Source organism: Oryzias latipes, chromosome 9 (assembly GCF_053564925.1).
Source record: "Oryzias latipes strain Hd-rR chromosome 9, Olatipes_Hd-rR_3.1".
Classification (NCBI taxonomy): Eukaryota; Metazoa; Chordata; class Actinopteri; order Beloniformes; family Adrianichthyidae; genus Oryzias; species Oryzias latipes.
Genome location: NC_136245.1, coordinates 1,599,040 through 1,624,076, shown reverse-complemented (window position 1 = coordinate 1,624,076; position 25,037 = coordinate 1,599,040). Strand labels below are relative to the sequence as shown.

Here is a 25,037-nt window from a genome sequence, read left to right as displayed (position 1 = left end):
CAATTTTGTGCAACACCAACATTAAAAATCCTCCAAAATCCTCTATACTTTTATAAACAAATGATCTATTGTCTATTTATGGTCTAAAAAAAGTGCAGCTGTTTTCCAGCCTGCATTACCTGCTGTCTTTATTTATACGTTACTATCACCAACAAACAACCGTAAAACAAGTGTTGAAAATGTCCGCAATAGTTAGTGAAGAATGACATTATTAGAATGAGCTGAGTACTTTAAGCCACCCATGATCCAGGTGTTGCGCAATGGTCTCCATGCGACGTTTCACCTCGCAACCTGCACCCACTACCCCTCCCCTTCTCCTCCTCTCACACACGTGACTCTTTCTCAAAGGTGGAAGCGCCGATTCGCAAGTTTCAGGCCGTTCCATATACATGCCATATATTTCACGATAGCAGAGCTAAAGTGCATCAATTACAAATGGCAAGCACTGAATCGGCACCCCCTACTATACTATACCGTTGCGCCCAAGTCTTAGTTCCCTGTAGTTCCCTTAGTAGCGGCCACACTTGACATGTCCAAACCTGCTACCCGTGCCCCATGCAAAGCCCCAGTTTGTCGAAAACGACACTCACATAAGTTAGCAGGCAATCATATCTGTCTGTTTATTTGACACCCCCACCAGCAGCCAAACAGCATTAACCTCACTTCTGCTCACAGCTCCCTCACTTATGGTGAGCGATTTAACACATCCGAGATTCCCACTTCCCATGAGTCTTAAAAGCTGAAGGTGGGGCTAACCCCCAGATCACCACAACATATTAATTTGATATATAAGCAGTGCTATTACCCTTCCAATCATTTTTTACATTCTCGCTTTAACTGGGATAGTGATCTTTGTGTCTTTTGTGGAAATGATGTAGAAACTGTGGAACATCTTTTCTTTGAATGTTTTTATGTAAAAAAGTTTTGGTCTTCTTTTCATAAATGGCTTAAACCCAAAAATATCATCATTAACCCTATAAATTGGAATACAATTAAAATTCAATTACAATTAATTGAAAAAAATCTGGACTTTCTGATTAATGCACTGAAAGCATTTTATTCATACTTGTAAATTATTCAAGGTGAAACCTCACATTAATAAATTACTCAACCGTCTTAACCTATTCTCTAAATCGTTACATTACATGAATCATAAGAATGTCCAAACATCGTGTAATTTATTTGATCTATTTAAACTTTTGTAATAGACCCTTATTTTTATTGATTCTTTTTTAAAGTTTTATTTGTTTTCATATTTGTTTTTTTGTCTACCTTTATCTCAGAATTGATATTGTTGTCATTGACAGACATGCCGTGGTTGTTTGTTGCATATTTGCTTCGATTAAAAAAAAGCAACAAAAAAAACATTTTTTTGGGTGCATTCCCTGCGGGCGCCAGGGTTGGTGACCCCTGGTCTAGATGACCCCACTCCCAACATTAAAGTGCCTAGGATAGGACAAGGGTTAAACCACAGTTCAAAGCCCCCCTCATTAGATAATGTACGTGTTCTCAAGGAAAACTGTCCAAAGCATGACTGACCGTTGATGCCATTGTGGGACAGAACAATTCACAGCTCCGTCAAGAGAAGTCAAAGAGCGGTGCCTCTGATCAACAGAGCCACCACATGCAGGTCCAACAGGTAGGTCTTCATCACAATCAATTGTATCATTATAACAATGTTCAAATCACTTCAGACCTGTTGGTCATTCTCATAGCCAGCCTTCCTGTGAGAGAAACAAGACGGACTTGTTTCCAGGTTTGAAAAATAAACTTGTGCCTGCAGGGATCACTTTTTTTTTTTAACTGCCAGGTCTTTTCAGTTATTTCCCCTCTCAGTCTGGTTAACCCTTGTGCTATCCTAGACCCACTAGACAGAGCTCTGAACCTTTTTTCTTGAATGATTTGTGATCTTCACTGGTGTCCATGGATTACATGAAATCTTTCCACCTTTATCCACCTTTGTCATGGTAGGGAGAACACCTCAATGTAAGGGGGGGGGGGGGGGTCATCTAAGATAGCACAAGGGTTAAGCAAAACGACAGTGCAAAGGGAGGGCTGTAAGGAAGGTTCTGTGAGTGACGTACTGTACATGGGTGGCATAACCCAACAATTAGTATTTAAATCAATTTGTTTCATTTTTTTAATTACTGAAATACCTTTTGATCAAAGTGTTGGAACAACAGACTGGCTTCTGCTGTTCTACAGCAAAGTTTGGGGTGCAACGTCATTTTTGAAAGGCACGTTTTTAAAAGCATGTCATGAAAGAATCCCCCAACATGACATTCCCAAAATTCAAATGTTTATTGAAGGAGCACATCTTTCATGAATACCTGGAAAGCTGGAGGGGTGGATATGTTTGAAAGTTATTGCTTAGAACAGACAGGAGTGCACCGAGGGTTGTACCTCTCTGCTGTGGTCTGGAGTCTGCACACAGCCGGCTCATGCCCGTCACCGTGACCTTGTGGTTGAGGGCAGGAGAGCAGGGCGGCTCAGGACTGCGTGAAGGGGCAGCGGATGTGACAGATGGGCCGGGGGAGGGACATGGAGAAGGATGGGGTGATGGATGGGGGTATGGTACTGGAGATGCCGCTTTAGAAGAAGGAGCAGACTTTGACATACAGGAGGACTTTTCGCAGGAGCTGGATCTAGAGGAGAACTTGACAGATGCGGTTGGTTTAGCAGATGTGGAGGCATCGCGTTGGTGCTGGAAGTCTGAGCAGGTGTGGCGTCCTAAAGTGCGTGGGTTAAAGTAAGCAGCATGATGGTGAGTGTGTTTGGGGGCGTGAGAGTCAGAGAGCTGGGGGGAGCTCTGGCAGGCGTGATGGAGCGCGTTGAAGGAGTGGTGTCTGGTGCCGGAGCAGGTTTGGTGGACGGAGGATGAGGGAGGGTACTGGGTGGTGGGTAGGTGGTTTAGACTCTTGTGGAGGCAGTCCTGCAAAAGTCGTGGGGGGCCTGTGAAGACATGGCCCGGTTCAGGCTGCACCACGCGGGCTGACGGTGTCCGGCTCAGGTCCTGCTCTCTGCTGGGTCTGTTTTGGGCTTGAGGGGAAGCTGCTCTGCATGGTGTAGGACAGCCGCTTGAAGACTTGGATTCATCCTGTAAGCCAGAAAACACCAGTTCATCGTCAGCACAACAGAACACTGAAGATGGAGCGGTCATCTTTACACCATCCACCGTGAGAGGCCCTGCCTCCCATCGACCTATCGAAGTGAGGAAACTGAGGAACACTTCATGTGAAAAAAGAAAGAGGAGGACAGATAATGAACATCTCAGGTAACAACTTTAAAAGGCAACAATGTGTTGCCTTTTAACCATCACATGATGATTTCTGCCCCTCCTACTATGTCCAACCATTCCTGTCACTCTCATATTGTTACAGGCTAGACTTCAACAGATCATGCAGTTTAGTGCAGTTCTGATTGACTTGGAGTTAAAGCAGATTTTAAATAAAGCTGTTCTAAACACTGTTTGAGTTGACCTACTCTTTTAAGGTGAAGAACATGTAAACCAGCTGGATTTCATCCCGTCTGTTGCTCATGACTCTGTTCTTGGATAAACAATCACATCTTGAGTCTTTTGCTTCCTGCTTTGAACAGTATGCAAAGGCTGATCAAATGGTCTGATTGTTCAAATACTAAACAAACATTTGATTTGTCGATACCCCCGCCCCATAAAAATAAAGCTCTTGGTAATATGTGTTAAGGAATAGATATAAAGGTTATGCAACAAAAAGAGTTTTCTGTTGTTGTTATGAAAAAGAATCCTCCAGAAAACTGAGTGAATTCCTGTCTCATAACAAAGAAATGTCTAATTCTAGTGTTTTTGACATTCAGGGTGTTTTCAGACTGGAAAAGTCTGTCGGTCCGGACCGATTCCACCTAATTTGGTCCAGATAGAGTCCCAAACCTTGCAATTGGTCTGTATTCAGACTGCTGTCAACAGAGGATTTCTGTTCTGGACCAAAGCTTGTAAAGAAAACCACGTGACTAAAGACCTCTTCAGTCATTGGTCAGAATTTACGAGGGCGGGGCAAACGGGGGGCAGAAATTATGTTTCGCAGTCCTTGTCGGGATAATTCATCGATTCAAACTTTATATTTGACTGAGTAACCCTTGTTCTATCCTAGGCACTTTAACATTGTGAGTGGGGTCATCTAGACCCACTAGACAGTGCTCTGAACCTTTTTTCTTCAATGATTTGTGATCTTCACTGGTGTCCATGGATTACATGAAATCTTTCCACCTTTATCCACCTTTGTCATGGTAGGGAGAACACCTCAATGGAAGGGGGGGGGGGGGGGGTCATAGGATAGCACCAGGGTTAATTCTGATTGTCTGTATCAACGTCAGCTAAAACCCTTTTTACTTTGGTACGGTAGTGGCGTGCTGCACAACGGTTACTCAGGAGATGACGGCTAAGAAGACGCGCTGATGAGTGTTTATGACAAACAGTCAGGACCATAAATATTTGGACAGAGACACATTCTCTCTCATTTAGTTTCTTTTTTTTTTTTTTTTTAAATAAGTATGACCTTTTATAAAAAACTTTGTCAGAATACAAACATGAAGATAATTGTATAAAATCTATTTGATTCACTACTGGAACATTGTTACTGTATATGACATACAGTTGCAGTGACCAGTTTTTGTCCAAGCAAATTCAAGGTGATTTTCTTTTAATAAATTCAGAAATATGTTTTCAACAAACAACGTTGTCTGCTTTCTACAAAAAAAGATTTTTCAGTATTTAAAAAAAATAAAGGTTAAATGAACTTTGATCAATAACGTTTTTAAAATATGATCAAGAAAATAAAGTGCTTTGTATTTCCAACACTGCTTAAATGTACTTTACTGGATTAAACAACCAAAACAAACAATGAACAATCTCCAAAACGTCAACCTGAAAATTTCAGCTGAGTCTATGTCACTGAGCTGTTTCTTTTTTTTTTTTTACTTGTTTTGTCCAACAGCTAGGCAGACAGATGAGAGCTGAAGACCTCTTGTGTTGGACATATTATACTTTAACAACAGGGGTTATTAATCTTCAGACAAACCAGAGGTATGACTGAATAAACCCCTTTTGTAATTGAGGCCAAACTTTATTAATTTCAACCATGTTTGAAAGTCTTTGGTGTTGGACCTGACGGAAAATGAATTTAGTTTCTGTACATTACCACAGTGAATGTTAAATAAAACAACTCAGATGCCATTGAAGTGCAGACTTTCAGCTTTTATTCAATGGGTTGAACCAAAAGATTGTATAAAAATGTGAAAAACTAAAGCATTTTTAAACACAATCCCTTCATTTCATGAGCTCCTAAGTAATTGGAACTTCAGACAGAAAGGCCCACAAACAAACAGCAACTGTTTGCCGCTGCAGTAAAGGCCTGGCAGAGCATTCAGAAGGAGAAAACCAGAATCTGGTGATGTCCATGAGTTCAAGACTTCAGGCTGTCATTGCCAACAACCAAATATTAGGAATGACCATTTTGTTTTCACTTATTTCATTTGTCCAATTACTGTCCAAATATTTATGGTCCTGGCTGTATAGATTTAAAATTGTTTCAATAAGCCTGCATTCATCCGACCCCAGTTCAATGAGTTGCTGGGCCTAATTTTTTCTCCGCTACTGTGTTTACATCCCACAAGGCCTGGAGATGGTGACCGTTTTGGTTCAGTTGTTCAGTTGTTCCGCTCAGCCTCTGAGCATGGAGCCTATTCAGACTGAGTAACTCAGAGTGAACCGGGGTTCAGTCCAATTAGAGACAAACCAAGACCACCTCCAAAGATGGGTCAGAGAGCTGTTCCTGGTCCCGGACCAGGGCCCCCTTGGGTGTATTCAGACCTTGTTCCAGATTACTGGAGAAAACGAGCTCTGGTTCACTTTAAGAGAACCAAGTGTGTCCAGTCTGATCACGCGCTCAGATTACGCTGCTAACTGAAGGGAATCCCAATCTGCACAAAAAAATTGTTGAAAGAGACCGCAGAAAGTTTGCCAAATGGTTTTCTTTAAATCATGACCTACAAAGATAAAATCAAAAGCTCTGCCCAGAACCTGTACTCATGTAGAACACAGATGATGTTTCAGCCCCTGTTCTCCTAGAAAACATATACATTTGTATTGGCCGGTGGTAATTACCTACATTTCTTCAGTTAAATGAGTGTTAAATCTGGTGTAATTATGACACCAAACCCTGTTGTGCAAAGAGCTTCAGACTGCAGAGATTGTGTTCCGGCCCTGACAGGAAAACAGGAAAACTACTCTGGGCACAAAGAGTTTGTCAAGCATGGGTCTCACATCCTGAAGCAAAGTGAAATGACCTAAAACCAAAAGAGATGAATTTGCTTTGCTGTCATTAAGGGGCCAGACTACACCCTGGCAGAATGAGGTCTCTGTGGAAGGATGGAGGATAAAGTGGGACATCAATCAAAACACGGCTGACCTGCCATGAAGACCACTGCATCACAGTCTGAAACCAAGATCGAGAGCTTTCTTCATCTTCCAGACTTAACCGTCACATTTCATTCAGTCACTTGTTTACTGTAAAGAGTACTTTTTCTCTGCTTCATTTGGCAAAAAGACTTTATAGCACAAACAAAAGAAAAGATGATGGCGGATCATGAACCCTCATGAACCGTCATGAACCCAGAGCAGCCAGGAGCAGTGAATGTAAGGAACTGTGGTCATACCGGAGCAATGACGGAGCCTGCAGGACTGCCCTGGCCGGAGGGGTGCAGTACCCCCAGGCCCCCCTGCCAGGCTTGGCGAGCCTCCTTCTCGCGGTGCTGCACCAGCCGGTCGTAAATCTCCAGATCATGAGGGGCCACCAGACTCCGAACTTCAGACAGCATTGATAACTGACAGCGGGGCGATCAAAAAACTGCATAAGCATGTGCGGGGGGAGGGGTTATGGTGAGTCGGATGCTGCGTACCTTGGCATGAGTGTTGAAAAGCTCAAACAGAGCCATGGCCAGCGGTTCCACTCGAATGTGCCCCTCCCGGTACTCTTGCAGGTAGTAGACCATGGTCTGCCTCTCCTGCTCTGTGAGCAGCATGAAGGCCTGCTGTTCCAGAGACACCTGAGCGCCAGGTGGACACACACCTCTGCATCCCGCTGACTACCAAGACAAACAACAATACTGATGAAAAGAGGAACACAGAGCCAAGAAAAAGCTCACACACAGTTGTCATAAAAGAACTAAATCTACACATTTCTGCCAATATAGATATACAAATGTGTGCTGGCCTCTTAAACCCCTCCTACTGCGGCACGCGCCACGGCTGAGCTTATCATGAGAAGACAAAGGCGCCTCTTCGGCGCTGCAGGCCTGACCCGCTCCGCAGTTTTATCTTTACAGACAGATTCTCTGCGACGCAGCTCGTCCTGTTCACTGAATGAACTCCACATTCTCCCGGTGACGTGATCGGTGTGGACGTTTAATAAGCTCGAATGCAGAGAACAAGACATTCATATCGGTTTGAGCTCGCAAGGAATGAGCTGTGAACAAAAAGCACAAACAACTCGGTCTATGATGAAATAATCAGCCTCAGACGAACATGCTTTCAGTTTGTTCAAACATGGCGTCACAAATGCTGCTAGAAAAAGCCATTAACGAAAGCGCTGCTATCTGTGCTCAAGGTTAATTTATGCAAAAACACAAGAGGAAGCCGAACAAAGAGGGAGAGAGGTCACAGAGAAACTTTTTGGTTTCTTCTGTGTTTGAAATCGATCAATTCTAAAGTGCACTAGTCCCTGAGTCAACGACAGACAAGCTGTGGAACAGACGTCACGCCTGAGGGCTCAATCTGAGGAAAAGAGAGCTTCCACAAGTTTTAAAAATGCCCCAACGCTGTAGTTCATACTTCCTCATGCAGAATGTGGGGCAACATTGATGTCTTTTGTTATTCAGTGTTTTAACAAAGAGACCCCGATGCAAACATTTAAACCTTTTTTTAAACCAACAGCTTTAAAAAACTCTAAAATATGATCATTTTTGTGTTCAGTCACTGGTGACCAAGTGCAAAAATGTTTGACCCTCAAGCCTAAAGCCACTGACTCTTGAACCAGACCCACATCTCTCCCAACTAAAGCTGGACACACAGAATGTCCTGTACGCTCTGGACACACCTGCACTTACACCTGATGAAGAGTGGGAACTTCCCTCTGTTGTTGCTGAAGCTCTTTCAATTCCAAACACGTTGCAGACAGACTGCAGACGACCTGGAGGCATTCCTGAGGCCCTCAGAATTTAATCACAATGACTTTTGCTGCCAAACTCAATTATTCTGTGACCAGCAGAAATGTTTTTAAAAGGCAAATGTCACAGGTCTGTAAAGAGACTAAAGAAAAGAGGAAGACCATGGCTGTGAGGAAGACTGCAATGCACAAGCTTTTCAGAGAGTCATAGCAAATCCAGCAAAATCCAGACAAACAGTGAGCCTACAAACCAGCAATTCCAAAAACATTCCGTTAAACCTTTCTGATTCCTTTTGGGTATTTTCATTTCAATGTAATACACTCTCTCACTCAGTGCCATCTTTTTTCTGTCTGTGTCTCTCACATGAACTGGAAGGAGTGTTCCTCAAATCAGTCCCTTCTCCACCAAAACAAGCGCTGAGAGTCTGCACAACAGCACTCGTGTTAAATATGGGCTGAAAGACCCACTGAGAGCCACTGTTACAGGAGCCTGATGAAAATAGCACAACAATCCCGTGGGACCTCAAGTTCTGTGCAGAAAAGCAGCTGCTGCTTAACCATCCAAACATGCTGCAGGCTGATGAAGAGCTAAATACAGCAGATGTGAGAGAAGAAGATACCCCTGCTATGAGCCACACCAGGAAAATGAACAGGAGATCTTCAGCAGACTGGAGGAGGGAAAATGGTCCACTTAAACAAGGCAAACCTGTGCTGGTCAGAGATCGCTGATAGGAGAAAGTGCAGTAAAGTTCCATGAAGGAACCTGCTGTCTGTGTCTAAATGTGAGCAGGAGATGTGAAGATCACAACCAGACACTGGAGATAATGCTGTGGAAGTGGGACTTTGCAGGTGGAAGCCCGACAGCCACATTGTGAGAACGCTGGCCTCTGGTCTTTAAGCAGCCGTCATTCTTACCTTTCCCGTCACGGGGGCGGTTCTGGCAGACGACGGCCTGCAACAAAAACAGGTGTTAGTCCATCAGTGTTTTGTTGATGTATTTCCTGGTAGAACACATAAAGAGAAAAAAAAAGGTCCAAAGCTAGAACCCTGTGGAACACCCTGACAAAGTAGATATTTAAGGCATCAATTTGCCAGTTGGTCATGAATTTTAGCCATCTAAAGCATTACATGACATCATCCGGATTAAGTTATGATTTTTTTGAGCTGCACTGTGTTAAGAATAGAACAGAATAGAATAGAATAAAATAGAACAGAACAGAATAGAACAGAATAAAATAGAATAGAATGTTAATTACTCCTGACAGATATTCAAAAGCGAACAGCTGCTTGCATTCACAACCACACCAGCACATCCTAAAAAGGCAATAAAGATTAACAATAACAAAAAATCAAATCATTTGTCATGTGAAGCTTCACTGCATCCATGCACCTCCTATTTGCTCTCCCAGTCCTCCATGCTGATCAACAAACAGACTGAGTCTTGACTGCATTACTTTGCCTCCAAACAGTGCGATACTCATTCCTGCTTGGTGTCTTACCGTCGGTGCTTCTGAAGGTCAGAGCGGCCTTCTTCGCCTTCCCTGTCACTCTGGATGAAACATTTCTGTGACACATTACTCCTGAGACTTTCTTAACCCTCCTCGTTTACATTTTTACTCGTGCTCTGGATGGTCATTCATAGGATTAATGACCTCAAGCCAGCAGCTCCAGCTTCAAATCAATAAGCTCCGGCTTTCTTTACATTTTTGTTTGGTTTGAGGAGTCAAACAGAATTTTACACAAACTATTTATAAAGTTGTTCCTGATGACAATCGATGAAGAATATTTAGCTGAACAGACTCTTGGGTGCTTTTGTTGTGTGTTAGTCATCATCATTTCCTTCCAGCATGATGCTTTTTCTGCTCATTTAACCATTTTTAACTGCTTCTCAAACTGAGCAAACAGTTTCAAACTCTAACTGTATTTTCAACTTAAAGAGCTGTTTCATTCTTTTTACAGTAACAAAGGCTTCCCAGGTTTAGGCAGAATCGTTTTAGCCCTGCCCCTTTCTCTGATGTTGGGGATGTTTGTCTTACCTGCTGCTGCAGCCACTGGCACCGGCGGCGGCGGCGGCGGCGGCGGCGGCGGTGGTGGGATAAGCTGTGGCGATGGTTTCAGCTATGACCGGATTGCAGATCCATTTGGTCTCATCCACAATGGTGCGAGCATGAGGCAGACGACCCACGTCCCTCACTTTCATCTGGAGGCTGAACCCTGACTTGAGGATGTTCACAGCCTCATCGTGCAAAATTGAGAGGAAGCTCTGATCGTTTACTTCCAGTATTTGGTCTCCCACCTGCAGTGAAATGAGACGCCTCTGTGTTTGTTCACTGTGTGAGACACCGACACGACTCAGACCGCCATGTGACGGAGAAAGGTTGGCAACAACAGAGACTAGCTAAACAGAATTCATTGAGCCTGAAAACTTCATAAAAAAACTAAGTCACGTTTTTTAACGTCTTCCATCATTTTTTACATCCAGTCATGCAAATGATTTGCGGTTCTGTTTCCACCGCTGCAGCTGCTGTAAAGGAAGGAACAACCTCCAGACTGTAGTAACGCCGTTTCACTAAAACTAAATCTTCCTCACAGAAGTCCAGGTAAAAACCAGTTTATCTTCTTCACCCATTCGTTGGAACAACTGATAAAAGTAGGCCCAGAGGGAGAAGGTGATCATCTACAGCGATTCCTCTCTTCACTTATAGTTGATCAATGTGTTGTTGTTTTTTTTGCATCCTGCAGATTTTAACCCCCCCCCCCCCCCCCCCCCATCAGAAAGCAGCTGTTGCACAGGCGCACGGTGTGTCGCGATGACACACACATAAAAGAACACATCTCATGTTAGGCTCAGGTGGGATCATGGCGAGCTGGGATGCGTGGCGCCCTCACAGATGCAAACAGACGGCTCATCATGACTTTGGGGAATACAGGATGTTCTGACAGCTGGAAAACCACAATGGAGTCTCTGAAATGCTGTGAATCACTGTGCAACAATGCAACCATAGAACTCAGCTGAATCCCATTTCTCTCAATAACCATTTTCTAAATTTAGGACAATCTAGAAACAAACCGATGAGGCAGATGAATGATCCATCAGGTTATGGCACTGGCACGCATTTTCTTCTGCAGCTCACCTTGAAACGTGGAGCCATTACAGATCCCACAGTTTCCCCGCTCAGGAGCATCTGATGAGGTCTATCTGCCATTTCTAGCTTTACGTCCGCAGAAACTTTGCTTAAATTAAAAAACTTCACTCTGAAATCATCTATAATCTCACCACAAAAGAAAAACCATCCCATGTTTAAAGGATTTGAATGTTAAAGTCTTCAGGAACACTTTCATAAAAGCGAAGATGACTTTCTTTGGTGCACCTTTCTTTTTAGCAGCAGTTCTTTTGTTGTCATGTCAGCAATGTTTCAGTGTAAAATGTGAGATCAGCTGTTTTCAGATATTTATCATCAGAAATGCTTCTGGATTTAGAAGCATAGAAGCAGGGTTGGAGGAATCCAGAAAAGTCGGAGCAGTGAAATATTTTATCTAGAGATGAGTTGAGAGTTTCGCTTGGCATCTGCTCTGTTTATTTAATCGTTTTTTTGTTTTTTCTAGAAAACACATTGAAGCTGGGTATTCTTCCCGTCAGGTAAAACAAAGGTCGTCATCTTTCCCTTTTATGCTGACTTTGTATCTGGAGCTATTTCTCACAGCATGTGTTTGGAGTTTTTCATGTGAAGACTCGACTCAATGTTGTATTTTTATCTCTGACTGGAACAAAGTGCAGTGATAAAGAACTGCATTGTTCACAGGTAGGAATGGCTGGCTTCTGTTGCTCTTGCCTCTGGCAGGATGAAAAATAGCACAGAGGAAGAGTGGCCTGCTTGCTGAGGCAGAAGTTGACCTGAGAGCAGCCAGCAGACACTTTCCCGCGCCTTCACTGCATTCCTGCAGGCTGTCATAACAGCAACGTCAGCTCCCTGCTGAGGCCGAGACAGGCAGTGGAGTCACTAACAGGGTGGGCTACCTGACAGAGAATGGGAAGCAGGAATCCTGGCAGGTGCATCAGCCTCTGCAGTGCACAACAGCAATGACGGTTTATATGCAGACAGTAACCCCCCCACACACACACCACCACTAAAGTTTTATGTGACACTGTAAATTTAAGCCCCCTCGCTGTGTGCTGCAGGACGGATCAGCATGACCCCGTTTGGTTTTGAGGGCCAAGGACCATGAAGGGGATTTAGCTCTAACATTCTGGTTCTCCATACTGTGCAGAATCACAGCTTTGGAACTTCAGAGCCCCAATCGAGGATCAATGGAAGGAGAGATGTGACTCATGGAGCAGACTCCCACATGCATGGTCTCACAAATACAAAGCTTCCCACATTTCTGTTCAGTTTTCCACTCTGTCCATCGTTTCTGTGTTCATATGAAGCCGAAAGGACCTCGCAGACAATGTGAGGCCCGACGTCAGGCAGACGGCTTCTTACACGTTTCATGGTTGTGTTCAGGGTCAGCCCCTTTCTCAGATGTCCCAACGGAAGCTCGGTAGACAAATGATTTTTAGTCCGACCAACAAGCCTCCAACTGTAGAAACACAGTGAACAATAAAGCTTTGCTTTGGCAGATGAATTTGTTCTATTTTGCTTAATGCTGTTCACATTTCCTCCCACGACTTGTGAGGCCTGGAGCTCCAGAATGACATCAGGTGTTGCAAACAGTGGTTTGTTGGTGCGGATGACCTCCAAACTGAGCTACCCACAAGCCCACATTATAAATAAAAACACAAGGAAGCTCACTGTCATGTTGCTGCACAGCTAAAAACTCTCATGGAAAAGATTTTGGTGACGAACATCTCTGTTGATGTCAGAGCGTTTCCATTCCACCCACCTGCACGTCTTAAATATAACTGACTAACCTCTAAACTAGTCTGATGTCACGTAGATCAAGTCAATTCAATGGAGATGTTTGAAGCCACGTATTTTTAAATAGTCTGACTGATGAAGAAAAGGCTTTTTATGCTATTTTGTGCTTCTAATACTTTGTGTTTTTACAAAAATATGGAAAAAAATGTTAGAGGTCAAAATGTACATTTGCAATTCTGACTAAAGTGTAGCTACATTGGGTTAGAAAAAATTACAATTTTACGTTCCTACCAATCTGACTGAAGAGGCACACCTGTCCCCAACACCATGTGTCACCATGACAACCCACCTCATTAGCTGTGAAATGACATACACCCACGATCAGCTTATCCAAAAATAAAAACTTCTTTTAAAAATGTTTTGACTGTTCCAACTTTCCTTCTTCTTTCTTCTTTCCTCCTTGGCTTTTGGTTCTTCTGAGATACAAAGCATTTTATGTTGCTTAAGATTGCAGGCGGCGAAGACGAATACAGCTGCTTCCTTGGAGCTTTCTTTTGTCACAAAAACCTTCTGCCAATCAACGGGTTTCAACAGTAGATCCGCCCTAACCTGTACAATCCAATTTTTCTATAGACCAACAACCAACGTTGTGTGAGATTTGGTTCGGCTTAATGGGTCCATTTTATAATGGACGCGGTGAAAATACTGGACTGGACCTGAACGCTCGATGGAAACAAGGCATATGGGTTCATGTCAAAGGTCCTTGTTCACATCAGGTACCTTCAGTGCCCCAACATCAGCAGCAGATCCAGGATCCACCCCAGTGATGTAGATCCCAAGTCCATACTCAGCTCCACCTCTGATCATCAGACCCAGAGACAAACCGTCCTCCATATTAAGGGAGACCTGGGAAAAAAGGGTTAGAGTAGTAGTTAGAGTTTAGAGTAAATACTGACATGTATCTTTATCTCTATGATAGTTGTTCAAACTCAGCTTTATAAGAGGAACAACTTGCAGAATCTGTCACTGACTAAAACTGTTTTGCCCCGTTGTAAATGTAATCTGTTTGTGTCCTGAAATGAGTTATTCCTAAATATAACTTATTTCTGGAAAGAAATAGCTACTGAAGCAAGTATGATGGCACATGTGACATATCTTCATCTGTGTTGACAAATCACCTCTTCCTTTTTCTGTGAAGAGTTTTCTTGTCTCTGTAACGTTTCTCCCTGAAACGGCGGTTTTTGAGAGCAGTTTCCAGGTCAGTCGTTCTACCCGGAATCCAAATTGATGGATGTCTGTTCAGGTTTTGAAAGTCCTGAGTCCTCTCCTTCACTCCCCTCCTATGCTTGCCTCAGCTTCATTAATGATTGCTGAGCAGCTTTCAGACTTCAACAGTTTTGTCGTACTATCTTAGTTCACTGTATCTATTTTAAACATAAAATATTTGTGGTGGTTAACAAAAATAAGGTGTTCGTTTTTCTGATATAGATCTAAAGGCCGTGTCACACTGCTGCAATGTACAAAACTGTAAGAAAAGTTGTGGACTTTACATGACATTTTCACAGATGTATCACGGATGAACCACGTTAAAACCACAGACGATGTAGGCATAAACCATGCAAAGAAGACCTAAACCTCAGCTTCGTTGAATTTCTTCACTTTCACAGCACTGAGCAGAGATGACATCGCGTCAGCACCATGGTCAGCTCCTACTGCGGGTCTTCATCATCCAGTCGTTGACGTGGACCCGTGGTCCAAGCCAGTATTTAGTCCGGTGTTAGGTGCCAACCGAGGCAGCCCACCATACCCGGTCCCCTCCAGCGACCCGCTTTCTGCGTGACGCCGGACGCATGAACGCAAGAAACTAGGGCTGCACGATATGAGGAAAACTCGCGATATGCGATATTGGTGATTAATATTGCAATAACTATATAATTTGCGGTATATAAACAAATTTCAAACCAACCAAAAACATAATGTCCATTTCAATGCAACAGTATAAAAATTATACTCCAAATGACCCTCGTCGACGTAGGAGGCAAACATCAAACATAAAAGGGCTCATTTGATTGATCAACAACGTAAACGGGTCCTTCCGATTGGTTAAATGCATAAAGGGATTTATTTCATTTATTCAATATTTCAAGCTGCCATGAGATTGTTTTAGCACATTTAACCCGTGTGCTATATTAGATGACCCCACCTTCCATTGACGTGTTCTCCCTACCATGACAAAGGTGGATAAAGGTGGAAAGATTTCATGTAATCCATGGACACCAGTGAAGATCACAAATCATTGAAGAAAAAAGGTTCAGAGCACTGTCTAGTGGGTCTAGGTGACCCCACTCCCAACGTTAAAGTGCCTAGGATAGAACAAGAGTCAAGGTAACCATTTATTGCGATTTTCGCCGTCTTTTGCGGTATGTATATTGCACAGCTTGATGTCGCGATAACGATAAATTTGCGGTATATTGCGCAGGCCTACAAGAAACACTCATGAATTATCACGAAAGACCGAAATTTCATAAGTGGACAATGCCCCAATTGTATTTAGCGGCTGTGTGACACGGCCTTTAAAGTTGAACTAAATGTTTAAGCAGAAACAGGCAGAACAGACAGGTGAAGCTCTCAGCATCTTCAAACTCTGAGTTTAAGATCCTCAGAGATCCTAACTTGAACCGAGTCTGACTGATGCTGCATTTAGTGTCTTTATGACCCGTCAGCCCAACGCTCTCATCTGGCCACAGCTCTTACCATCCTCTCTGGCCCTCTCTGGTCGGCGTCCTGGCTGTCGGGTGGCGGGGAGACTCCTCGACCTTGAGGGTCCACCCAGCTGTACACATGGTTGGTGATGTGGTTTCCAGGAATGCGACCCATAGAGCACACAGACATGGTCAGTGTCCTGCATCCCTTCAGCACCTGCATCATAGGATGAGGCTGTGAGTTATTTTGTAACCACCACAGCATCCACAGAGGATGAGCACAGAAAAAGGTTTTGCTTAAAATCCTCTTTAAGAATTAAACCGAAGTCTTTAGAAACGCAACACTACAGCCTTTCCAGGAAAACCGATGAACTGCTGGCTCTGATGCATGATGTCCTGAGCAGCCCTTATCTGGGCATTGTGACGTTCTTTTGGCAGCAGCACCTTTGACGTTTCCCTCGGAGGAAGGTGAGGCATTAAGTAAAGTGAAACTGAATTTATTGCTTATAATTTACACAGAGGGCCGAACATCATGGAAATGAAAGGTATTTATGTGAAGATGGGCAAACATTTTATGAATCCAAGGTGACCGATTGCTGCTTTGGCGCTTCACATGAGGACACTGATTAAGGCTGAGGAGATTAAAGTTAAGCAGACAAAATCACTGCTGCCTCCTTTATTTCTGCCTCTACCACTTTGCTCAGATGAGTTTTGTCTCAAAATGACCCGCAGCCAAAATGACCACAAAAAAAGGCAGATATGTGACTCAAATATGGGGCAGCCTTGTGAGGACAGAGAGTATGTGAAGCTGTCATGTACACTTAAACCTGTGAAAAAAGAACCAAAACATCTGAGTTAAGTCCGTTCAAATGATGCCCGAAGATCCCTTCACAGAAACCGAGTGCCGCCTCAACGGTGCCTGCTGTAGAGACACCAACCAAAAGCCCAACGTTTCTCTTTCTATGACCGTTTCTTATGCAGTTTCACCGGCACATAGCCTGTCTCTGCCCTTTTTTACCGTAACTGAAGGCAGATTCTGCTCCTGCTTTTGTCATTTGTAAGCATTCAAGAGGAGAAAATTGACAAACGAAAAGCCATAACAAGAACCGATGACAAAAAAGCCTAAAGGACAAGATTCAAGCCCTTTCTTGATTGAATGGGTCATCCAAAGGTGACTTGTGTCCACATTTAGAACCCCAGGTGGAAATGTAAATTGATGTGGCCCACAGATATGTTCTCTGAGGATTACTTTGCCGGGTTTGTCATCCGTGTTTTCCTCTTTGCGTCAGTCATGTACGTTGTGTTTGGAGAAGTCCAGTCAGTGGAGATGTTCCTGAGAGCAATGCAGAGATTTGATTTCACACCGGTGTTATTTCCTAATGCAGCACATCACTGTCTTTTTTTACTAGGAGTCAACCCTCACCGTTGGCTGTTCTCCTCTCATGGGTGGGTTCATCTGATCTGGCAAACAGAAGGATCGTTTATTTGGGGTGGGGGGGTAAAAACAGTCCTGGGACTGACGCCAGACTACATTTGTCCCCTAATAGTACAAAGAATTGCTGATTCTTATACTTTTCATTGAAAAGATCATCACTCTCTGGTCTGTTAAACTATGCTAAATGAGGCACCACAGCTTCTCTGCACATTGCACTTAACTCTGAATATTTTATGGATGGCACAAAATGAAATCAGCTCTTTTAATTTTGTGCTTTTAAATCCAAGCCATTCTGAAGACAAATGTAAAGTTTTTAAATGTTTTTCTTCATTGGATGTAATCTCCCACCGAGCCGGTCTTTTAACTGCTTCCATTTGCTGCTGCCTCTTTGCCGGGTCTCCCCTGCTAAAGATGCTCTCGGGTGGCTTTTACTCTGGAAAATTCCTACAGACTCTGTATGAGATGGTAATGCTCATGATTTCAGATGCGTCTGGTTTGCTGCCTGCACAGTGGTGTAGCGGTTAGCACCCTCACCTCAAGGCAAGCAGGCCCAGCTGGGATCTTTCCGTTTGCATGTTCTCCTCATGCATGAGTGGGTTTTCTCCTACTTCCTCCCACAGTCCAAAAAGATGCTTCTTTGGTTCATTGGTTAATCCAAATCGACCCCATAGGTGTGGTTGTGTGGCCTTGTGACCGACTGACGTCTCTCTCAGGGTGAACGCTGCCTTTGTCCAACGGTAGCTGGCAGTGCTCCAGAAACCCCATAACCCCCAGAGGGATTCAGCAGCGTCTGAGGGTGGACGGATGGAAGTTGCTGGTGGAACTGGGTGGGTAGAGCTGTGACGGTGTGGGATTTTTGATCATCACGGCACTTTTCTTTTCTTTTTTAAAGCTTTTTGTTTTTTGAAGTTCAGCATATGGTTTGTGATTGGAACTATAATAAACACATTAAACACATTCATAATAGTAAATAAAAACATAAAACATGAATAAAATGAACAGAAAAGTCTGCAGTTTCTTCTTCCCCTATGAGATGCATCGGTGAACACCTGTGATGTAGAAACGTAAAGGTCAAGAGGCTTAATCAGCAGAGCTGCTGTTTTCTAAATCAGCTGCACACAGAGTCTTGTTTGCTGGTCACATCCACTGGGCTGAACTAACATTTTGGGGAAGATGTCACAGCTGATCCCGCTTTGAGCAGCTGTATAGTTTTTCTTTCTATTACAGCTATTTTTAAATAATAAAATGTCAGATTTAGATTTTCCATCAACAGAACCTAAGCTGATGGTACAGGTCAGCTCTGGTTGTCCAGCTCTGGTTGTCCAGCTCTGGTTGTCCAGCTCTGGTTGTCCAGCTCTGGTTGTCCAGCTCTGGTTGTCCAGCTCTGGTTGTCCAGCTCTGGTTGTCCAGCTCTGGTTGTCCAGCTCTGGTTGTCCAGCTCTGGTTGTCCTCTGTTTTCTGATGGAGTGCATGAGCATCATAGTGATGAAGGCTCTCTTTGAGCAGTGGGCGTGTCCTCTGAAAGTGACAGATAAGCTCAAATGTTCCTCATTAGTCGTCTTTACACCTCAAGTGGGCAGAGAGATTAATTTGAAGGAGAGATGAGCTCCAGACAACGTTGGACTAAAAAGCTGCAGATTAAGTCTGTGACTGAGCCTCTTACATCCCTGACAGCAGGAAGACGTGATAATTACACAAATAAAAGTGATTATCAGCGTCAACGGCAGAACTGAGCAGGATTAACAACGATGTCCAACAATCACAGCGCTGTAGGATTGTGCAGCAGTTTAGTTGCTTCTGCAGGACATTCATAACGTCCGGGTAAACGGCAGGTCACCAATAATCTGGAAGTCCAGATTATTGCTCCATCAGGAGCCGGAGGCGTTGATGTGAACAGAAAGACAAACCACAGCAGGTCGGCCCGTTTTCTCGCTGAGCCAAGAGGGAGAGGGGCTGACAGTCTGAAATTCTGCCCTCTGAGGCCGAATTAGGCAACTTATGAGTCCATAACACTTCCCTTCCCTTTGATTTAGTGACCTAAACCAAGAAACCTGAAAACAAATGAACTTCAAAACTGCTGATGCATGTTTCCATAGAAAAGACTGAAAAAAAGTTTAAACGTTTCCTTAAAAAATCAGAGCCTTGGAGGAATATTAGTTTTAGATCAACGCTGTGTCATTTCTATAATATTATTTAAAGTCAAAAAAGTTCACGATTTCATAGAAGGATTGAATGAATAAAGAATGTGGAGTTCAGGCAGCTTTTCAGACCCTTGAAGTCAAAAATAGTTTGCTACTTCTCAGGGCTGCACGACATGGGAAAAACTTGTGATTTGCGATATGAGTGATCAATTTTGCGATGACAATATAACTTGCGGTAAATGAACGAAGAGCAAAACAACCAAAAACACCATTTCTATTTCACTGCAACAGTTTAAAAGTCGTTCTCCAAATGACCCTGGTCTACATAGGAGGAGAACATCTCAAATAAAAGAGCTCCATCCTATTGGTCAATGATGCACAGCGCTCCATCTGATTGGTCAAATGCCTAAAGGGATGGATTTGATTCAATAAATACTTAGAGCTGCCATAAGATTATTTGAGCACATTTGAGGTAACTATTTATTGCAATTTTTTTGTCTTTTCCGATATTCTTATAGCAAAGCTTGATGTTGCAATAACGATAAATTTGTGATTTATTGTGCCGCCCTACTACTTAGACATTGCTGCACTGCAGTTTTATTCACTGTTTTACCCTAAATACCTCAAAGAATCTGTGTTTAGAGTTTTGTAAAAGCTTTAACCCTTTAAAATTGCATTGTACTGCAAATAGAAGCTCCAGCTGACGATAAAAAGAGCAGATAAATAAAAGTGATGGGTTTAAGCAGCAGATACTTTAAGGTCCATTCAGACGATGTGTGGCTGGAGGAGGAAGTCACGCTTCACAGAGCAAATAGCTTCTCTGAAAAATGATTCTCAGTCAAGTACAGCTTGACAGTCTGTCAAGGACTACAGCTCCATTTTCGCAGGCCTGCTTCTAAAAGAATTGTTTCTGATTTTAAGTCCATAGAACTTTTCCTCACTTATAAAATTAAAAAATCCACTAAGAAGTTCAAATGTGAAGATCATTTGCTGCTGTGACCCGTTTTCTGTCACCGAACTCCACGGATGTGAGCTGCTGCTTTGGTTCCATGAACATGTAAAGCCTCAGTCGTCTGCAGAGACGGAAATGTGTTCTCCAGCCATTCTGGGACTCTTCTGCATTTTGGCCACTCCTGTAAAGCACTTAGGGTGTGTTTTATTTATTACACTCATGCAGCGCTCCCTGAGAGCATGCACATGCACGGTTCCTCTGCTTTACAGTGCATTCAAAGATTAATGGACAAATGGGGCCAAAGGGAAATCAAGGTCTTGCCAAATAATCCATTTCATCAAATCACAGCACTGTGGATTCTGAACAGACACTGATGAAGTGATTTTAGTGGTTCCCATATTAATATTTCAGGAGGTAATATATGGCGCAGACATAAAAATAAGTTTAATCCTCATGGTATTTTTGTACCGCTGTGTTTTTTCTGATGAAAAAAGGATTTATAAAGAAAAGAATATTCATAAATGGACTGTTTTTATCCCTGAAGAAATAAAATCTTTGTGTTAAAGTCGTCAAAGTTCCACTCTGTTCAGCGTCTGATCTGTTTTCAAAGCGTTCCCAGTCATTTTTTAATGATGATGATGCTGTTTTTAGCCAAAATCCAAAAACCTGAGTCGCTTTCTAACACGGGTCCATTTGTCTGCAGGCGGATGACCAGAGTGGGGCGGGGTCTGGAGCTTGTGGCCCCGCCCATTGTAGCTTCTACCTAACAAATACAAGCTTTTGCAAACAGCATTTGTTTGTCTGCTCCTGATTAACAATTTGAATAAACAAATACTCAGAAACTGTGACAGATTGGCGACCTGTCCAGGAGTGGCCTGGATAGGCTCCAGCAGCCTCGTGACCCAGAAAGGAAAAACGGGGTTATTAGATGAAGGAAATACTCCGAGAAGCAATTTTGATCTCATTTTCCTCATAAATGTCCTCCACCATCAGAAAAAATCCACAAGAACGTGTTAAAAACAGCATATCATCTGAGTGGCTCTTTAAAGTGTTAGCAACAAAAAAACAATTCTAAATGGTGAAGAATCAGTGGTATAAGAGCCAAAAGGAGAGGCTGGATGACAGGAACCAGGACTTTAAGGCTTAAACTCAAAACATGACAAAACCCCAGAAAAAGGAGAAGCTAAAAGACTGATAAACACATCACAGAACAAAAATGCACTAAAAGCCAGACTCTTATACCCTGAACTGAAAACAACTGAGGATAATTATCCAGTGAATTTAGGAGAAGCTGGGACAAAAAAACACCAAACAGCACAACCCTCACAAAATTTACATTTTTGTATTTCACTAAAGGGATGTGTAAAGAGTCAGCGGCAGAATATAAAAGAAAATATAAAACATATTTTAGATTTTTTCTTGTTTTTGTTTTTCCTTCTAGAAATTTGAAGCGGACCTTCGTACGGGACTTTAATCAAAAGGTTTTAGTCTCTGATTTTATTCAGATGAAAATGTTTTTTTGTGAATAAAAGCAGTAAATTCTACAGTGAGAGTTGAGAACTCACACAAAAACACAGGAAGAGGACTGCAAACTGAAGACACGTGGACATAAACATGATGCATTCTAACTCATCCATGCATCACAGCACTGGACCTGGAAGAAAAGAATGACCCAAAAAGTGCAACGCTAATCTGGAAGTTGAGCTTCACTAAGGAATCACGGAGGAGAAGAAAGGAAAGCTGCAGGACAAAGGACGACTCCGCAGGCCAGTCCATTCAGCTTCTTCTGACCTGCTTTTTTTTGCAGTGAATTAGAGGCAGAAGTGGTTGTTTTCTATTCCCGGCTCAACGCTTCCACAGCCTCAGAGCCATCCGGATCTTGAGAGGCGTAACGGGCAGAGGCAAGGGACACTCCAGTGTGATTTGGGCTATATATGCTTCCCTGCAGTGCCTGCGCTGGTTGGAGTGGGTGGAAGAGGAGCTCTCAGCAGGTCTTGTGTAGGGCATGATGGGTGGGTGGATGAAGAGGGGGAGGGACGCAAATGTTTCTATAAAAGTGGATGGAAATGTTTTAAAGCTTGAGGAGAGGTAATGTTGAGGACGGGGGCAGAGCAGACGTCAGAGCTGGTCGCTCAGTGTCGGGCCTTTCTCTGCACATGCAGCCTCCTTCTCTTTTCACCGACCAAACAAAACCGCCTTCCTCGCCTCCTGCATTAACGCCCGCCAGAACCCCCCTCCCCAAGGAAACCCTCAATGCCACCAGCAAAAACCAAAGAAAGCCCTGTTTGTGCCGTTCACGCTGCTACCTGTCTGGGGCTGAGGTTGGGGGGGTTACAGTCCAACGATCTCTCTGACAAACTGTGAAAAACGCCTGAAACTCCCGATTATCAGCACTGAGTGGCTGGAGATGATGCAGCTTTGAATGACTTGATGAGTGAGAAAACGGAGAACAACAGCACACGCCAACATATACGAGCGTTCCAAAATGTTCTGCAAATTGAATTTAAGTTTCAACAAGATACGATTCTTTGCTTTTCAATGTAACTCATGGATGATGTTGTGTCTCTGGGTTCTCTGGATCACTGGCATCAATCTCAGACACCTGTGATCATTTGTTTACCAGGTGAGTTAAATTATTGACGATGGTTAAAATGATTGATTTCTAATTATTTCACTTCACTTGCTCCAAAAATTGATTCATGATTTTTCCTAATGAAACATATTTTTAACTTTTGATACTTGATCAATTTATGCTAAGAAGTTTTTTGAAACAGGGTTATGTCTATTTTACTGATGTAATTTTATTTTTTAATCATATACGTGATTTTTCTAACTAACATAATCTGCATATATTTGAAATAACTGATCTGCATCTGCTGTGCTGATTTCTAAAATAGTTATGTCTATTTTTACATAATAATTAAGTAATTCATCTTTGTCATTTGATTTATTGATACCTAAGGATTCTTAATTCTGTCTGATAAAAGTGATCAGATAATGATATTGATAAATCATGTGATAAAATGGTTACTGGGGTGAGATTATATAAGTTAATTTCCTTCCACTCCTTTCAAGCAATATTTATTTTATGTCTAATTATCTTAAGTTTAATACGTTGTTTGAATGTATAACTGATGATTGTTGTGTATTATTCTTATTTGATTGCTTGAAATAAACCATTTCAGATCAAATTAAAGTAGAAACTACTACAGAAGGACGCTCCACATTATTATGCAGACCAACATTTTCAAGCAGTGAGGGAGGAAAAAGGATCTCTGCTGCTGAAATCCTGAAATCCTGAAATACTTGGAAACTTTGGATAATTCAGGAAAACTTTAGCATGATCATCGTACTATTAGGAGATCTGTGGCTGATTCAGAGACACACGGTTGGTGCAGATGAAGGCAGAAAGAGGAAGAATTCAACTCCATCCCACTGAGACAGCAGCTGCTGCTGAAAGACCATCACAAAGCAGATTGGAAGCTGCTGGTGTCTCTGGAGTCCCACCAGCATCAAGGTGGAGGATCCTGTTGGATGGCCACCATGTCCCAACAAGCCTGAGACGTCAGCAAGGAGGTGGCAGAGTCATGGTTTGGGCCGGAATCAAGGGAAGAGAGCTGCTTGGCTTCTTTAGAACCCCTGAAGGTGTGGAAATGACCTCTGGAAAGTAGGAGGAGCTTCTGACTGACCACTTTCTTCCATGGTACATAAAGAAGAACCGTGCTTTCTGTAACAAAATCCTCTTCATGGTGTGGCCCCCGTCCTCCCTCTGGACCATCCTCTAGCCAAATATCTCTGAGGGTGGGGGGCAGTTCACATCCAAACAGGCTTTTCTGACGTCCTTCAAAGAAATTCAAGCAGAAAGTCTCCAAACATCAGAAGTTCACTGGAAGCCAGAATTGTGAAGCTGCTCCAAAATAAGAGGTCCTATGTTCAAATGGAACGTGACGAATGAAAATGTTTCTGATTGGAATAGATTTGGATTTCAGTCAATATGACCTCCTAATGCAGCAAATCGACTAATGATCATTTTCAAATGTGTGATAATGTGGAACTTTGAAGGTTTTTAGTTTAGAAAGAAATACTGTTGTCTTTAGGAGGTTTGTTTGATGACGTTCAATACAAACTCTGATGGTTAGTGACTCAAACATGATGCTGACTGTCATTTCCATGTCATTAGATTCAGAAAAATCACAGAAAAACAGCATTTGCAGAATAATTTGGAACAAGCTTTGTAATCATGTGTGATGACGTGTTCCAAAACTTCAGTCTGTAACCCTTCAAACATGAGCGAGCTGCCAGAAAAGTCTGAGCAGGAAGAGGCTCTCTGGAAAAACCAATGGTCTCTAAACATTTAGCAGGAAGTGGGTCAGCAGACCGTGCACACGCTCTGAGACAGCAGTTCCTCTCCCAGATGAAACACTGAGGTAACACCAGGCTGCCTGTCTGAAGACAAATCAGATGCTGACGCAGCAGTGAAAGGCTTTTTCCAAACAAATCCAGCTGTGACCAAGAAGGAAAAAAATGCTGCTTGGATGTCTGAGTCCCCACGGCTTTTCCTGAGCTGTAACAGACTGTGGATCAGAGACCCCCCCCCCCCCCCCCACACACACACACACACACACACCGTCCCATCCAGACCCCCCTGCAGCCACACCCAAGGGGCCTGACGTTTACCTCACACAAGGACCTTGTTCTCTTTACATAAACTCACTTCCTTTTGCCTTTCTGACACTTTTAGGACACAAGA

At 43.0% G+C, this 25,037-nt stretch overlaps 1 protein-coding gene across 2 annotated transcripts in view; it reads right to left on the bottom strand.

Annotated features, from left to right (window-relative positions):
* The window catches only part of LOC101156094 (whirlin), a 42,146-nt gene that overhangs the window by 4,571 nt on the left and 12,538 nt on the right, over nt 1-25,037 (bottom strand). For both annotated transcript variants that reach the window (XM_011479825.4, XM_020706348.3), the window contains exons 2-8: nt 15,812-15,976; nt 13,838-13,963; nt 10,235-10,494; nt 9,114-9,150; nt 6,934-7,119; nt 6,691-6,858; nt 2,404-3,097 (exon numbers count right to left, since the gene is read on the bottom strand). In XM_011479825.4, the coding sequence (XP_011478127.1) occupies nt 2,404-3,097; nt 6,691-6,858; nt 6,934-7,119; nt 9,114-9,150; nt 10,235-10,494; nt 13,838-13,963; nt 15,812-15,976 (1,636 nt within the window). The remainder of the gene's footprint in view (nt 1-2,403; nt 3,098-6,690; nt 6,859-6,933; nt 7,120-9,113; nt 9,151-10,234; nt 10,495-13,837; nt 13,964-15,811; nt 15,977-25,037) is intronic.